This window comes from Salvelinus alpinus, chromosome 10 (genome assembly GCF_045679555.1).
Source record: "Salvelinus alpinus chromosome 10, SLU_Salpinus.1, whole genome shotgun sequence".
Classification (NCBI taxonomy): Eukaryota; Metazoa; Chordata; class Actinopteri; order Salmoniformes; family Salmonidae; genus Salvelinus; species Salvelinus alpinus.
Genome location: NC_092095.1, coordinates 51,447,382 through 51,464,469, shown reverse-complemented (window position 1 = coordinate 51,464,469; position 17,088 = coordinate 51,447,382). Strand labels below are relative to the sequence as shown.

Here is a 17,088-nt window from a genome sequence, read left to right as displayed (position 1 = left end):
ATATTCCCACACCTGGCTCAGACACCTGTGCTGATATAAAACTCCTATAACCACAGGTGTACTGGATAGAGTTCCATGCAGCTGGCACGGTAGCCTTCCATGGCCTGAGGTCTGACACGCTATACGGATGTACCACATTGCCCTGCCTCAGCTGCTTTAAGCCCCATAGGCTAAGGACAACACAAAAAATGTCCCAAACGGCAAAGTAGTGCACTAAATAGGATAGAGAGCCATTTGGGACGCACTCACTCTCTGTCTGCTGAGAACAATCATAACCAGTCCCAAAGAGGAGACAGGGAAACCGTGCATCTCTCTAAATGATCAGCTAATATCCCTGGCATTCTAAAGAGAAGGCTGCTGCTCCACTTGGACTGACAAGGCCAGCCAGTTTTCTTACAGTTTATCGGAAATCAGTCTCCAAAAACTCATTCAACTCCGCGTTGGAAAATGAGCAGCCGTCTTCTTATTTATAACATGTCTGTATGGTCTGGCCCCCTCTCTCTTGCGTCTCTGTCTCTCTCCGTCTCTTTCTCTCTTTCTGGCGTCTCCACAGAGTCCTGTTTGTCTAGTGTTTATGTTTATTGTTTATTTACCGTCTCTCAGTCAGATGACATCTGTTGCTGTGGGGGCTCCTCGTGGCTAGTGTGTGTGTGTTTATGTGTGTGTGTGTGTGTGTGTGTGTGTGTTCTCACATGGGGGGAGGACCAACACCAGGCCCAGGCTAGAGATTTGTTCTCCTCTGGAGGTGTTATGCTAATGGTGGGAGGGGTGAGAAGCTACAGGGAAGGGTAGTAGTGGGTGGGGGTGGTCACACACACACACACACACACACACACACACACACACACACACACACACACACACACACACACACACACACACACACACACACACACACACACACACACACACACACACACACACACACGCGTGGGAAATGAGATTCCTTTGGTCCCCCCTCTCAAAGTGCTCCTCCCCCTTTGGCTCCCATCTGCTGTGACAGAGGTAGAAGTTGAGCGTGAATGACAAACACAGTCAAACATCCACAGCCACCCGGCCGTTCATTCTAGCTCTGTGAGAGAGAGTGAATGAGTGACCCCCCCCCACCCCCCGTGCCACCTCTCCTCTATCCGTCTCCAGAAAGCCCAGTAAAAGTGCAATAAACAGGGAATCATTTTGAAGATCTTACAAAATAATATCTTACCCTGGCTCAAATTTGAATCAGGTACTTTGAGTTGTGTCTAGCACCATTCCCTGCCCCCTCGCTATCCCTTAAGTGGATAGAGAGAAAACAATAGACATTTTCCTAGACAATTGAATTAAGCCCATATCAGGCCATGGGATCTCCATGCAAAAGAGAGCACTGTTTACATGCTAATGTAATGCAGGGCCCCTGAGCTCCAGTCCCTGCAGGTGTGCATCACAAAACACTGAGGCCTCCTGTTCGTATAATAGCCTGTTTCCTCTGAGATAATGTTTTGAATAGGATTAAAATAATGAGGTATGCATTGTGCTTTCAATGACTCAATTTGACACCTGCTGTCATTGGATCCCCCTTAGGGACAGATCGAAATTTACTCAGGGGGAGGGTTGGTCTAAAAGGGGGCTCCCAAGTGGCGCAGGGGTCCAAGGCACTGCATCTTAGAGGCGTCACAACTGGCCCGTGATTGGGCGTTCCATAGGGCAGCGCACAATTGTTCCAGCGTCGTCCTAGTTAAATAAAGGTTAAAAAAAATAATTAAAAGGAGGGTTGTCAAACTTTTTATTTTTGCTTTGGGGAGGGTCGGGTATTTTTTTACTGGGTACAGGGAAGGATAGTACGTTTTTTTCCCCTGTTTTACATTCGTTCTTCTGCTTGTATTTTCCTTATAAACAATGATTTGACCTACTTTTGATATTACCCTAATAAAGTTTAGAAACATTTGTGAAGGTTTGGTATGGTGTGGCTATTATGAAGCTTTAGCTGCTGCAGGTCTATGATATGAAGGCAGTGCGCCCTGGCGCTCCAACTGACTCCGACATTTGAACCTGAGTTGAGGAAGTCTGTTTCAGGCCTACCAAACTTACTCCTATAATCTAACAATATACGCGTATCTTTTAAGGAGATGTAAATGTGGCTCATTTGGCCAATATCCCTCATTTATTGGTGGCGCAGGCTGCGCCAGGTCGGATCTGAATGCATATGGATGTCCGCTAAATTTCGCAAATGTCCGGTAAATTAAAATCTTCCCCGTCATGTTGTCCAGCGTTAACTTTTTCTAAAGGAAACTCTGAAATGGCATATAATTTTTATGAAGATCTTTTGAATATTCACATGAAAACCTGTCGCCAGTTGGATGGAAACCTAGCTATAGACACCCTGAAGACTATGGCAAGTGCACTAGGCCAGTGTCACTTTGATTTTGCCTGCACATCATGGTTCACCAGCAGCTCCAAACATCTAAAAAATAAGCTACCAGCCAAACAAGCTTGTAAGAATTGTACCTAAACTCCCCCTTCATACTCATCTGGAGGTTGAGAATGTTTTTGACTTTATTGTGCAGTCCCAGTCGCTTTTAAAAATCTTTGCCACAAAAAGTGGCAAAGTCGATATCCACGTTCATAAACACAGGGTCGCTACAGTTATTGTTATTTTCGGTCGTAAACATTGTTTTGAGTTAATTATATGGAGGGGATGGGGCTGTTCAATTTATTTTACAGTACAGTGGGAGGGTCATGTGAAAATCTTTTAATGTTGGGGTGGGGGATGCATTTCTTTAGCACACCTTGAGTTGGACCAGCCCCTCCCCCGCGTACATTTCAATCTGTCCCTTAGCTCTCTCATTTATCGATGATAGGATGAATTATTGTGAAGGATCATCATTATTATCACACAGAACTCAGTTAGACAACACTTTACAATAAAAGTGTTGTCAACACAACAGTTAGACAACACTTTACAATTGTAAGACTTTAGTCTTCTAAATGGCACCCTAGAGTCCACTTCTCTTGACGCTATGGGCTCTGGTCAAAATGTGTGCACAACATAGGGAATAGGGTGCAATTTCAGACGTACCCGTGGTATTTTCCATCAGGGAAACAGAGTGCAAAATGGAAGAGCGACTCCTGCCTTTAGTTTCCTTCCATTCTCTGACAGCGTTTGTAAGGAAACGCTCCATCTCCTCTATCTCCTTTGTCTGTGTCTGTAAAAACACTTGCCTTCTCCAGCGTCTTCCTTTCCTGTCTTTCCTGTCCTCCCTGGATATCTCATACTGCACTCTGCTTCTCTACCTCCCTCATACGGCACTCTGCTTCTCTACCTCCCTCATACGGCACTCTGCTTCTCTACCTCCCTCATACGGCACTCTGCTTCTCTACCTCCCTCATACTGCACTCTGCTTCTCTACCTCCCTCATACTGCACTCTGCTTCTCTACCTCCCTCATACTGCACTCTGCTTCTCTACCTCCCTCATACTGCACTCTCTGCAGATCTGATTTCAAATGTTGTATGCCTCCTGGAATTCCTAAAAACGTTTCTGCTCTCTTCCCCCCAACCCCAATCCCTTCTTCCTCTAGTTGTGTAACACTGTGTGTGATTTTATGGACATCTGGCAGGGATGGAAGATATGCATGTCTCCTTCTGGGAGAAAAAAAATAGATGATCAGCTTGTGTAACACAAGCTAAACTACTCAGTTACAACTGATGCATGATAAATACACAAAATGCAACCATGAATCCAAATACTGTCATAGCAATCATCATTTTCATTGGATTGAGAAAGAGTTAATATAATGGAAGAGAGGTGGGTGTAAAGACGAAGCAATAGAGAGGATGAGAAAATAGACAAGACAGCGATTGAGTGGGGGGGGGCATAAGCCAGTGAGAGACCATTTATCTATAGCCCAGTGGTTGATAGCTGGCAAGGCGGCGCGGAGGGAAAGGTCGTGGTGCTGGGGGGAGTCTGTCCCTGTGGAGAGGGGGTCAGTGTGGATGCTGTGAGGGCTTGACCACGCTGTGGGACCAGACCTCCGCTCCCAGACCCAGAGCATATGGTCCCTCTCACCGCTGCCCACAGGACCGTTCATACACACGCCTGGAAGTCACATGTGCTAAGCAAGCAACTGTTACTGAGTGAGGCAGCCAGGGTTCAAGTTCACCATCCCAGGCCCTTCCTCTACGGTTCTCTGGGTTCGTATTGCTTTAGCCTGACTGGTTGGATCCGGTCTAGTGCTGTGTGAGTGTGGAGGTCCCCCAATGCCTAGTGACACCTCAGCCAGCGGGCAACTTAAACGGGCCAAATGTGAAAGTGTTTGAGTAGGGAAGTTGAAGGGTTGGACACCTAGGAATACTCATAGGATGTTTGTCAGGGGGGGAAGATGGTGTTTGGGCATGGATCATCCCATTACATTGTCTTGCCTTCAAAAGGAGGCTGAGGGTGTGAGGTGGATTAGGGGCTGTTGAATGTAGGAAGCAGCTGCCAATCATCAGTTAGGGACATGTCAGTTAGTGGTGGCTCACTAAGCATAGTAAATCACATTAGATCAACATTAGTTTGTTAGACTAGGTTTATGTTACATAGTAACACATACATCCCCCATTCTGGAGAACAGCTTGTTTGAATAGGAGTCTTACCTCACCGTCACGGTTGGCTGTTTGATTCTCCGTCTTTGTTGTAGTTATAGGACCATTTTGTCTTTGTTGGCTGTAAACTGATCGAGAGCTGGCTCAGAAATACTACAGGCTCCATGGTACAGAGTGATGACAAGCTAGCTAGGTGTCATGTGCCCGAGCCGGGGGTTTGGCACCTCAGTCCCCTGTGCTTGTCACACCTCCCGGTGAACTGGCAAAGCAACGCAACACTTCCATTGGGATAAGTTTCTGCTCAAATAAACGCAATGTACCCTCTCCATCTGTGTGTGTGTGTGTGTGTGTGTGTGTGTGTGTGTGTGTGTGTGTGTGTGTGTGTGTGTGTGTGTGTGTGTGTGTGTGTGAACTTCTCGATAAAACTGTCAGCATAACAACCACCTGTATACCAGTGCGGTCTCAAGGGGATGACATGCATAGCTTGCAGTGTCCCCTAGTGGCCAACAGATACAGTGCCCTCAGATGATGGGAGGGAACAACTTCATTTAGGGTAAAGCCTCGCTCGGGGGATGAAGTTCCCTTAAGTACAGATGTAGGATTAGCTCCCCCTCCCCCAATCCTAACCATAACCATTAGTGGGGGAAAATGCAAAACTGACCCCAGATCAGCATCTAGGCCCTAAGGGCACCTTACTCCTTAACCCTCAGACTAGGGAGTTAACGCAGGACATGTGAGAATGGATCTCTCTTGCTTCTCACAGAGACTCTGTAAGTTAACATAACATTGCCCCATATTTCTACTCAATTTCCTCTCCCCTTGCTCTCCATCTCTCCCTCTGGGGTGACCTGGTGTCTATTCATTAAGTACGAAACCTAATACTGTACATGAGAGCCAGCCAGTGGGGATAGTGTTGTGAAATGGGATTATGACAGAAGAGGAAGTCAGAGTTGTTCATCACCTGGACATGTCTTATTTTACACGGTTATGCAACTTTTACCACCCCCCCCACGCACGCACACCTTTCTCTCTGCTCTCTCGCTATCTATGTCTCACACACACACAGATGTGCACACACACACAACGCACGCGAACACACGACGCACGCACGCACGCCTTTCTCTCCCCCCTCTAGCTCTCTCACACACACAAAGATGCACACACACACACATACATTCCGTCTTGTGCCAGCCCAGTCCTGTGTCTTCAGTTTGTTTTACAGTATACTAGAGTTAAAACATGGGGTAGTGGTAGATTACATACCAGCTGAGGCCCTGCAGCAGCCAGTCTTCAGGAGGTCCAGGCTTGCAGTCTTAGAGGAGAGACGGTCAGTGGGATGATAATGGATGGAGTCTGTACGACTGGAGGAGCCTCTTAGGAATGTAGTAACTTCACAAAACAACACGGTTGCCATGCTACAAAAGTCTTTCTAAGTTCATGAGAGAAAAGGGGAGGATGACAGGAAGGACAAAAGCCATTTACAACAATATACACTACATGACCAAAAGTATGTGGACACCTGCTCGTCGAACATCTCATTCCAAAATCCACTCTACTGGGAAGGCTTTCCACTAGATGTTGGAACATTGCTGCAGGGACTTGCGTCCATTCAGTCGCGAGCATTAGGGCTGGCTTGCAATCGGCGTTCCAATTCATCCCAAAGGTGTTCGATGGTGTTGAGGTCAGGGCTCTGTGCAGGCCAGTCAAGTTCTTCCACACCGATCTCAACAAATAATTTCTGTATGGACCTCGCTTTGAGCACAGGGACATTGTCATGCTGAAACAGGAAAGGCCTTTCTCCAAACTGTTGCCACAAAGTTGGAAGCACAGAATCATCTAGAATGTCATTGTATGCTGCAGCGTTAAGATTTCCCTTCACTGGAACTAAGGGGCCCGAACCATGAAAAACAGCCCCAGACCATTATTCCTCCTCCACCAAACTTTACAGTTGCCACTATGCATTGCGGCAGATAGCGTTCTCATGGCATCCGCCAAACACAGATTAGTCCGTCGGACTGCCAGATGGTGAAGCGTGCGTGACTCATCACTCCAGAGAACATGTTTCCACTGCTCCAGAGTCCAATGGTGGCGAGCTTTACACCCCACCAGCCGGCACTTGGGATTGCGCATGGTGATCTTAGGCTTGTGTGCGGCAGCTCGGCCATGGAAACCCATTTCATGAAGCTCCCAACGAACAGTTATTGTGCTGACGTTGCTTCCAGAGGCAGTTTGGAACTCGGTAGTGAGTGTTGCAACTGAGGACAGATTTCTACGTGCTTCAGCACTCGGCAGTCCCGTTCTGTGAGCTTGTGTGGCCTACCACAGCGTGGCTGAACCGTTGTTGCTCCTAGACGTTTCCACTTCCCAATAACAACACTTACAGTTGACCGGGGCAGCTCTAGCAGGGAAGAAATTTGACTAACTGACTTGTTGGAAAGGTGGCATCCTATGACGGTGCCACGTTGAAAGTCACTGAGCTCTTCAGTAAGGCCATTCTGCTGCCAATGTTTGTCTTTGGAGATTGCATGGCTTTGTGCTCGATTTTAGACACCTGAAATAGCCAAATCCACTCATTTGAAGGGGTGTCCACATACTTTTGTATATATAGTGTAGCTTGTTAGAGAAGACAATAAACGAAATATGATATGTAGACCTGCAGGCAGTTCTAAATGTATATATCAGAAAATAACACACAATACTGCAACATTTATTGACTCACACACTCCTTCACTTATTCTCCCGAAAAACACACACACACATTTTAAAGGCAAGCTGCACCCAAGTGTAGGACAATTGAAGAGTGGACATCACAAGATTGCTGAAAAATACGCTATATGGGGTGTTAAGGAGGAGGTTTCACGGTACAATACAACATGAATTACAGTGTACACGCAACGCAACAGTGTACACACAACCGTCACAGTCATTCTGTTGCAGGGATACCCACCTGCATGCTGTGCAAAAGAACAATCATGGTTCACAAGGACCTGATTAATATAAGAGGTATATAATATATGCATGTTTTGGCAGTACAAAATAAAACGCTCATCTGCAAAACAAACCCATCGTCATCATTGAATCTCAGTGTACATTTAGGAGGAGGCAGAGAGAGCATAGTGAGTCCAGGGAGACGCTCTGAGAAGGAGAGGGAGGAGGGAGGAAGCAGGAGGAGGTGGTTTAGCAGGAGGAAGATGTTAAGGAGTTCTGAGCTTCCTGACAGTTCTCGTAGACGTTGCGTAGCTTTCCGTTGCCACCAACAACAGACGCCGGGTCTCAGATAGAGAGTATATACAGTACTTCTGACGTCATCTAATATGTGATATACCAGGTACCATTCAACCTCTCCCTCTTCTCTCCTGTCTTCTTACAACATGGGAACTCTGACTGAGGAATGCTGGGTGGAGTCAAGAGCAGAGGTTGGTGGAGGACGCTGGTGGTGTAGGTAAGTGTTGTGTGTGTGTGTGCGTGAAGCCTCACGCCTCTCCATCTTGATCAGATGGTGGTCTAGCCTGCAGGCAGGGCTAGGGGCCTGGGGTTAGGGGGTTAGAGGTCCATTATCACCAGCACTTAGCCAAGGGCACCAGCTGAGACGGTCTGATCCTTCGACTGGGACTGAAGATATCCTTCACCTCGGTCTCCAGCCTCACTCCGGGGACCTTGAAGACTGATACAGCTGAGAAAGGGGGGGGGGGGGGGGGTAGAGAGAGGGAGAGGGGGTAGAGAGAGAGAGACAGATATAGAGGGGGAGAGAGAGAGAGAGAGAGAGACAGAGAAAGAGGGAGGGGAGAGAGAGAGAGAGAGAGAGAGAGAGAGAGAGAGAGAGAGAGAGAGAGAGAGAGAGTCAGGCAACTCTTACGGCTTCACATCATTATAAAGTCAGGTGAAAAAGTTCCTCGGCCAGCTCACCAACAGTAACAAAAAGATAAACATCTCCCACACTAACTCCCGGAGAAGCCTTATAGGGCAGTTGGTCTGACAGATACCGATCATGGCAGCTCAGACAGCTTAGAGCCTAAACGCCACCACGCCTCCCTTACAGACTTACTGGCTACTAGCTGGGACGCGATCAAAGGAGCCTCTCATAGGCACCTGGTGTTGGGTGTGGTCGTGTACAGTCCAGCTAGAGCCCCATCCCTAACAACTACAATGACTTCTCTTCCCAACACTTGATGCTGCTCGCCACTGTTCCAGTTATATTGTGATACATTGTGTGAAGGTAAAAGGGCGACTCATTACTACTGGTCTGTTTCTAGGCCTTCTCCCTTCTGCCCTGCCGAGACCTTGGCATCATTAAAAGAAGTTTGTTCATCCTGGAGAGAACCTTCTCTCCCCACGCTCTTTCGCTTCTTAGTTGCTCTCTCTCTCTCGCTCTCTCTCGCTCCCTATTCTCCTTCTCCGCTCTGTTCATTGATGTCTCTCCCCTACGGTCTATTCTCCCTGTCTGGGATGCCATGCAGAGGACTAGTAGTAATGATGGCTCATTATCGAAAGAGCAGAGAGTGTGTGTGTGTGTGTGTGTGTGTGTGTGTGTGTGTGTGTGTGTGTGTGTGTGTGTGTGTGTGTGTGTGTGTGTGTGTGTGTGTGTGTGTTTAACTATACTTGTGGGGATAGTAAACAAACAAAAATTTGATAAACTGGGGAAATTTTGTTGGTGGGAGGTCAAATGTGTTCGGTTTTGGGTTAGGGTTAGGAGCTAGGGTTAGGTTTAGGGTTAAGGTTAGGTTTTGGGGTTAAGGTTAGGGTAAGGGTACGGGTTAGGGGTTAAGGAAAATAGGATTTCGAATGGGACTGAATTGTATGTCCCCACAAGGTTAGTTGCGCAAGACTGTGTGTGTGTGTGTGTGTGTGTGTGTGTGTGTGTGTGTGTGTGTGTGTGTGTGTGTGTGTGTGTGTGTGTGTGTGTGTGTACGCTCCCGCGCATGCATCTGCCAGCATGTGTGTGTAGTACACATTCAGCTGGAAGCCTACTGCTTGACCATATCAGACACTGTATCCCCTGAGGTGTTGTTCCTATCTAATACATTCCTCCATTTCACTAATATCTATCCTAGTACTCCCTGTACTCTTCTTCTGTTCACTGAATATTATTTCTACGGCCTGGAAAAACACATCTATGTTCAAACCGAACCAGGCAGACTGTCAGCGCGATAGACAGACAGGTGGAGAGAGACTTCAAATGCAACTTTGCTTACTTATACATCCACTTTCCTGATGTATATCTGTTTAGCCACCCGAGAGCTGTGGAGACAGTCTGATCTCTTCAAAGGAGCCATCTGTGCTCACAGTAGGAAGCTCGTGTCTTTAATCATGCGTCGGATGGGTAGACTGTTTAAGTGACAAACAGCACTGGAGTTTAGTGCAACGGAGTGTCAATCTCTCTCACCGGCAGGGAGAAACAGAGAATATTGATGGGGGGGGGGGTCAGAGGAGGAAAATATATGCGCATGAATACGCACGCACACGTACAAGCACATGCTTAGTCTCCAACATGTGTACACACACACAGAGAGACAAACACACACACACACCACATTATGCATCACTTTACTGTCAATGCTGTGACAAAACACACATATTCTTGTTGCATAGATAGATTGATATGTTATGTGTTTCATTGAGGTGGAGTGACACACACATACACTCACTGTCTCGTAGCTGCATGATGGGGGGCGGTAGCGTGTTGAAATAGGGGTGCTGCAGTGCATCCTGGGCCGAGATGCGGTCTCGTGGGATGGTGATCAGAATCTGCTGGGCCAGGTCCTCTGTCTTGTAGGGCAACTTGGACAGTCTGAGGGGGAAGCAGAGGGGACTATAAGAGATACACACACACACACACAGACGGACAACCCCCAATAGATACACATACTTTATGTAAATGATTTTACATCCATAACCATTAGACATATAACAACAACCCAGCCACACTTCTCAGTCATTTGCATTAATTCAAGTAAATTTTCCCTACTGGCGTGCATAGCTCTGTACCCCCCCCCCCCCCCGCTTTGTGTGCCTCCTCGCTGTCCTACTGAAGCAACTTTTATCTCAAAATGTAATTATCTGCTATTTCTGTGTGTGTTTTTCTGACAGTGTCCATGTATTTAGAGAAAAGAGCGTTTGGTCCCAACAGGGGGTCTAGTTAATTAAATCCATGGCTAGAACAAGAGAGAGAGGGGGAGATGGGTGGGGGAGAGTTGGAGAGGGGATGGGTGGGGGAGAGACCGACTCCCATTCATCCGTCTTGAAAAGACCTGCATTAAAAATCACACCATAACTCCCCTGAGTCTCGCTCAAACACCCGTTTTCCTTTTTTCTCTCTCTGAGCCTCTCTCTCTATCTCGCTCTCTCTCTCTCTCTCTCTCGCTCTCTCTCTCTGAGCCTCTCTCTCTCTCTCTGAGCCTCTCTCTCTCTCTCTGAGCCTCTCTCTCTCTGAGCCTCTCTCTGAGCCCCTCTCTCTCTCTCTCTCTCTCTCTCTCTCGTGCTGTGCAGCAGGACTGACTTTGATGACCATGAGGACTCTCTCTTTCTTATCTCCCGTTCTCTCTCTCTCTCTTTCTCTCCCTTCCTCACTGTCTCTCATTTAAATCCATTAGATCCATATTCCTAGTAATGTGTTTCCCTATTTCAGAGTGATTTTCTTCAGACAAGACTGCATTAGTGTGCTACAGACTGTTGAGTGGGTCTCATATTTGTTATGACAGCGAGTCAGAGACTACCCCAGACATCCCCTCTCTCCCATAACCCGACTGTGTGTGTGTGTGTGTGTGTGTGTGTGTGTGTGTGTGTGTGTGTGTGTGTGTGTGTGTGTGTGTGTGTGTGTGTGTCTGGCCCCCCCTGTGGGCTGGTACAGGAGCAGAGCTGTGTTGGGTCAGATGTCACCATGATGGTTGGAAGGGGGAGGAAGGCGGGAGGAGGGGAGGAGACACGCCTGGCCAGACAAAGAATCTCCTGTTACCACAGGGCTAACTGGCCACCTCTGCCGCCCCCCCCCCCCCCCCAGCCGGAGGCAATGGAATGGGCAAACACACACGGCCGTCCAAAACGGAGTAGTTCCATACCCTACACTATGTACACATGTATCCAAACTCTACCTCTACAGTCACTTATATGCTGGAGCGGAATACTATTTGTATCAAATGTTCACATTTGCAGGTTGCTGAGATACATTAGACAAACGTGCACGAGTTAAACAGACCTGCAAGACATATGTAACACGTTCACAAACTCATAGTGCTGGCAGAACACTGAGCAAACTGATTTCACAGTACCTTTTCCAAACATTCCTGAATGGCTGGGGCTCACATGGTTGAAACCATTCTGTAGGAAGAGGAGAACAGCACAAGCAGGTTAGTTAGGAAATGTTTGGCCTGCAACTATGGCTGCAAAGGCATGCAAGATGGAACAGTGAGGTGGGTCAGCCCACAGGACACAAAAAAAAAAAAAATATCTGTGTAAACTTACGGTAAAGTAGGCCTTGTTCTCTTTGATGATTAATGCTACAGCTAGGGTATCCTGGCGGCCAGACTAAGTGAAACATGCTTTGGCACTACTGATCCCAATTTGTGGTTTCTGAGCCCTGGCGTAGAGTTTTAATGAGAGTGTTTTAACGGTTGGATAGCCGGTGCTTTGGACAGCCCCGATGCTCCGTGATGAATTAATAGTGAACCGTGGAGATTGAACTGTTTGAAATAAAAATAAAAATAAATTATGCACTCAGTCTCTCCTGCAGGGCGCAACGGAGCATAAACAAACACACATTTTTAGACAAGCATTCTATATAGTACGGGCTAGCTATCACTTTCCCCTGGCCAGTCAGGTCACTGAAGGAATATTTTCCCTATATTTTCCCTCTTCCCTTCTTGGCCTCTCCCTGTTCTGTGCTGGCCACCCGCTCTGCCCTGCTGAAAGCTGCCCAGGCCTTTATCTATTGGTCCATTCAGCTCCCACATCTGGAGAGGCCCAGCGGTGCCAGCAGCAGTCAGGGGGCCAGGTAGGGAGCTAGCCAGGAGGGAGAGAGGGGGAGAGGAGGAGATACCTAGGGTCATGCCCACACAAGGACAACCAACATGGGTGTCCTAAAACACCACAGTAACATGCATGTGCACACGCCTGCACACACACACCACCCCCCCCCACTGCTGTTTTCCCCTTATATCAGCTCATTCTCCACCCCAAACACAGCGGATTGGTACAATATGTCGGAGTCTATAGCTGTCAGACACAGAGGTTCCAAGTCCAGACATTCTTCATGCCCAGATTGCCCCTCCCCCCCCACCCCCACACAGACAAGGCAGAGAAAGCTGTCTGGCTCACCCTCCTGCGTGTGTGTGTGTGCGTGCGTGCGTGCGTGCGTGTACACCAGAGCATGTGAGCGGAGTTGAGCGGTTGAAAATCCCGCTCATCGCTGGAGTTGGTGCTTGCACACAGTCCCGGCGCTCCATGTGCTTTCATACTGCTCAGCTAAAAACTGCTCCGGGCTCACAGGGGAAAACAAACTGACACGCCAAATTCGCTCCATTCATTCAAATCCCAATTTAACCAACACCCATCTATTTTCGTGGCTACCTGGACCTACCAATTGTTTTTTTAAGTATTGAAACCAAACCATATGGGTTTGAATGAAAACTATTTTGAATAAACATGAAAAGGTGAATGTAAGAATGTCATATTAAACAGCATATAAACACTCTAAATAGGTCAGGAGACAGACAGGAAGCGTAAGAAGGAACGGAAATGAATTACTCAGGCTATATTATTTCTATTATTTCAATGCTATAGCCTACAAAGAAATACATTGTGAAGCATTTGTGAGTGCGACACAATAGGCTAGTAGGGACATAAAGGGCTCAGTATTTAAACCACATTTCATTGTTTTAAATCATTCTAATCTATATATTGTGCTGTGACTTAATTAGAATGAAATACAAATTAAACCAAAAAATGAAAGCTTTTTTAGAATACATTTTTAGAAACATGAGTTTGGCCAGTCTGTGGTTTCAGGCTCATGTGATGGTGCCTGGAGAGCCGGCCAGCAGCAGAGAATATCCTCCCCACACTTGCAGAACAGTTGGGGATGCTAAACACCATTTTGGCCCTTCTTGCCACGTTGGGCAGAGACGCTGAGTTGTGTTATATTTTTCTATTTTTCTATAGGTCGGCCTAAAGGTTTTTTAGGCAAAATAACAAAATGAAAACGGAAGCTCCTTGAACGTGGGAATATGCCAGGCCCGTTGGGCCAAAATCAATTATGGCCTATTGTATAGATAATAGAAAGAAAATGAACAAAACATTTAAGTTTAGAAATACTTTGCTACAATGACACACTTAGTTATCTACCCACCTATTTCCTTTCTTTTAGCAGGTGCTTTTGCTTTTTGCTTTTGGGATACGTGTCTTTTCAGATTCCACAAGGATTCTTTAGTTGTGGACACTAAATCATCGCACTCCCTCTCTTGCTCTTGGTCCTCATCTTTGTAAGTCACCTTGATTTAGCAGCTGTGTGTTTTATCAGTTTCTTTATGAACATATTTAGGGAACTTGACAGTAGAAAAAGCAAGGGACTATAGCAGCACACACGCAGACTACAAATGCATGCTGGGACGGGCATGCCTTGAGCTCACGAAGTGAGTGCTATTGGAGCAAAATTGGAGCGGGCGAGAAGAGCGACGCTCCAGCCTTTAAAAATCTTACTCTATGCTCCAGTCAAATTGGGCACGCTCTGCTCCTCGCTCCAATCCAGCTCCACTCCGCTCACATACTCTAGTGTGTACAAGCATCTGCCTGTCTTGTCTGTCTTCTCATCTCCCAACCTCACTGCTCTGTTTGCTTTACACATATTTTATACAAAACGTTCTCTCTTTTTCACTTCCGGACCTTTCTACTAGCCCATCTTCTCTCAGCATCTCATCGCCCCCAACCAATGTCAGAGCCCTTATTGAACTGCATGGGGCAGCGCAGACAGGACCCACTGTGTAGTTTGGAGATTCATCTATGCATTTATTCAGCATTTATGAATCTTATGTTTATTTATTCATGTTTGCTGAGGAACTTTAAGACTTTAACAGTCTGAGGTTTTGAATTCCTATGGGTCTTGTAGGGGAGGAATTAGCAGAGACAGAGAGTAACCCATATTTTCTGCAGCGCAGCACACACACACACACACAGTCTTGTATAACTAACCTTGTGGGGACACACAATTCAGTCCTTCAAAATGCTATTTTCCCTAACCCTAATGCCAAATTTCCCAAACCTTAATGCCAAAACCTAATCTTAACCCCAAAATGTAACCTTAACCATAACCCTAGCTCCTAACCCTAATTCTAACCCTAACACTAATTCTAACCTTAACCTTAAACCCCATAGGAATAGCATTTTAACTTGTGGGGACTAACAAAATGTCCCCAGTTGGACAAATGTTTGTTTGTTTACTATTCTTGTATAGTATAGTATAGTTAAACACACACACACACACACACACAGTCAGCTGGGAAACATGTCACCCTCGAACTCCCTTTGTAGCCCATTACTGGAAGAGTGGGAAGACAAGCTGACTCAGGTTCAACTCAGCATGAGGTTTAAATCTCAGGCTTGGATGGAAGAGTATAAAAGACTGACAAGTACACACATCTGGGTATGGTGTCGTTGAGCATGGTTTACAAGGTGAAAGTGAGAGATCAGCATAGGCGAGTCAGAGGAGTAGAGCTCTGTCCAAAACCACACAGTCTGGAGGTCCATTTGAAGGTCTTCCTCGTTCCTGACATCATTCTCTCTCAGACCAAAGAGTTAACTCCCACACATAGCCTTCGCACGGACTCCTCTCGCAGGTGTGTTTGTCAGCCACACGCCATGCGTCTCAACTCTCTTAAACCACAGTGCATTAGAAAGAGCTAAAATACTCTCTTCCCACAGCCGTCTTAAATGCCACGAGTCTGGAAAGCAAAAGTAGCACTATAGACCAACAGGCCCACAGTCCCATACAACCCCAGTGAAAATGTATCTCGTTGACTTCTTCTACCCCCTAGTGGTTAGGGATGAGCCACACAGCAAACCACGAGTCTAGTCTGCTGTGGTTTATGTCGAGCTTTATGAAGTGTGTAGATTACCCAGACTAATCCCAAACTAATCCCTCCCTGACCTTTCTCTGACCCAATGGGAATGACTGTATTTTCTCAGCAGCACATGGATTGGATTATTGTAATGGTCATGAGGGAGGAGGAGGAGGATGAAAGGGAGGAAGAGGTTCTGACCTGGTCTGAAGTTGGGCAGCTCGTTTACTCCTGGCCACGACTCCTCAGTCGGGACCCCTACGACCTGGAGACAGACAGAAAGGGTCCAGAGTGAGCCATCAACCGCCATCTCTACTAGTTTTTATGGATCTACACTCTTAGAAAAAAGGCTTCCAAAGGGGTTCTTCGTCTGTCCCCATAGGAAAAAAATTTAGGGTTCCAGGTAGCAGGCCCACAGCACTCTTTGGGTTCCAGGTAGAACCTTTTTGGGGTTCAATGAAGAACCCGCTGTAGAAAGGTTCTACCTGGAACCAAAAAGGGTTCTCCAAACGGTTCTCCAACGGGAACAGCCAAAGAACCCGTTAAGCTTCTAGATATCACCTTTTTTTCTAAGAGTGTAGAGAGGATGATGCCATTGAAAAGAGCGAAAGGGGGGATCCTACTCACAGCCCATATTTTCTGCAGCTGCTCAAAGACGTCTGCCACCCCTGGAAAGGCTGGCGTCCCCTGGAGCATCTCAATGAAGATGCAACCAGCTCCCCTGGAAGACAACACAGGTTTGAGGGAGTCATTTAATAATCAGTGAAAAAAGAGAGATGGACGGCACATCTTTCTTCAGTACTTCATAATCGGCACAATAAGTGAACTAATTTGGTAAAAACTAAAAGGTAGGTTTTGTATCCTAAGCAGTCTATTTATAGAGGGCAAAACATAGCATAGAAAAAGGGGATGAATTCAAAAACGTATCCTTGGTAAAATATTAAAACCTTCCGAAATATACAACACGAAGCAAATACCTAGGTTAGGGCCAACCCATTTGATTATCGCTGTTAAAATACTAACCCTTTTGATACATTTCTCTTTGTATTCAAAGACCTTAAACAACATGTGGTCCCAATCTTTTCTATTTGGAAAGGTCAAATAGAAACATGCCCAGATATCATTAACATTAATGCACAGGATGGTTTATACCAACGCTTATGCTATTCATTAGTACAAAATTATTTTAACTCTGGGGGGAAATAATATTTTGCTTAGGAGAGCAACTAAAACATTTGTTTCTCAGTACGGCACCAAAACATCGTTAGACAAAGGCCAAGAGGTTAAACTCTTCTGAACACGCAACATTCTCTGAGCCAACCTGAGGTAACTCACTCTGTAGGAGAGTACAAATGGCAACACTAATGGCAGCTACTCTTAAACCACCACTGACGCCACGTTCAAAACAACTGAGAACTAGGAAATCTCCGACTTCAGTGCGTTCAAGACAACTTGGAACTAGGAAATCTCCGACTTCAGTGCGT

The 17,088-nt window shown here is 46.4% G+C and overlaps 1 protein-coding gene across 2 annotated transcripts in view; it reads right to left on the bottom strand.

Moving 5' to 3' along the window:
- Window positions 1-7,248: 7,248 nt before the first annotated feature.
- LOC139532178 (cyclin-dependent kinase 15-like) overlaps window positions 7,249-17,088 on the bottom strand; it is a 34,429-nt gene continuing 24,589 nt past the window's right edge. Inside the window, exons 9-14 of one of the 2 annotated variants that reach the window (XR_011666518.1) lie at window positions 16,232-16,325; window positions 15,806-15,869; window positions 11,828-11,876; window positions 10,208-10,350; window positions 9,755-9,887; window positions 7,249-8,235 (exon numbers count right to left, since the gene is read on the bottom strand). Coding sequence is in view for 1 of the 2 variants with exons in the window: in XM_071329434.1 (XP_071185535.1) it covers window positions 8,120-8,235; window positions 10,208-10,350; window positions 11,828-11,876; window positions 15,806-15,869; window positions 16,232-16,325 (466 nt within the window). In the remaining variant the exon portion in view is untranslated. The remainder of the gene's footprint in view (window positions 8,236-9,754; window positions 9,888-10,207; window positions 10,351-11,827; window positions 11,877-15,805; window positions 15,870-16,231; window positions 16,326-17,088) is intronic. The other variant, XM_071329434.1, reaches the window with a different exon arrangement.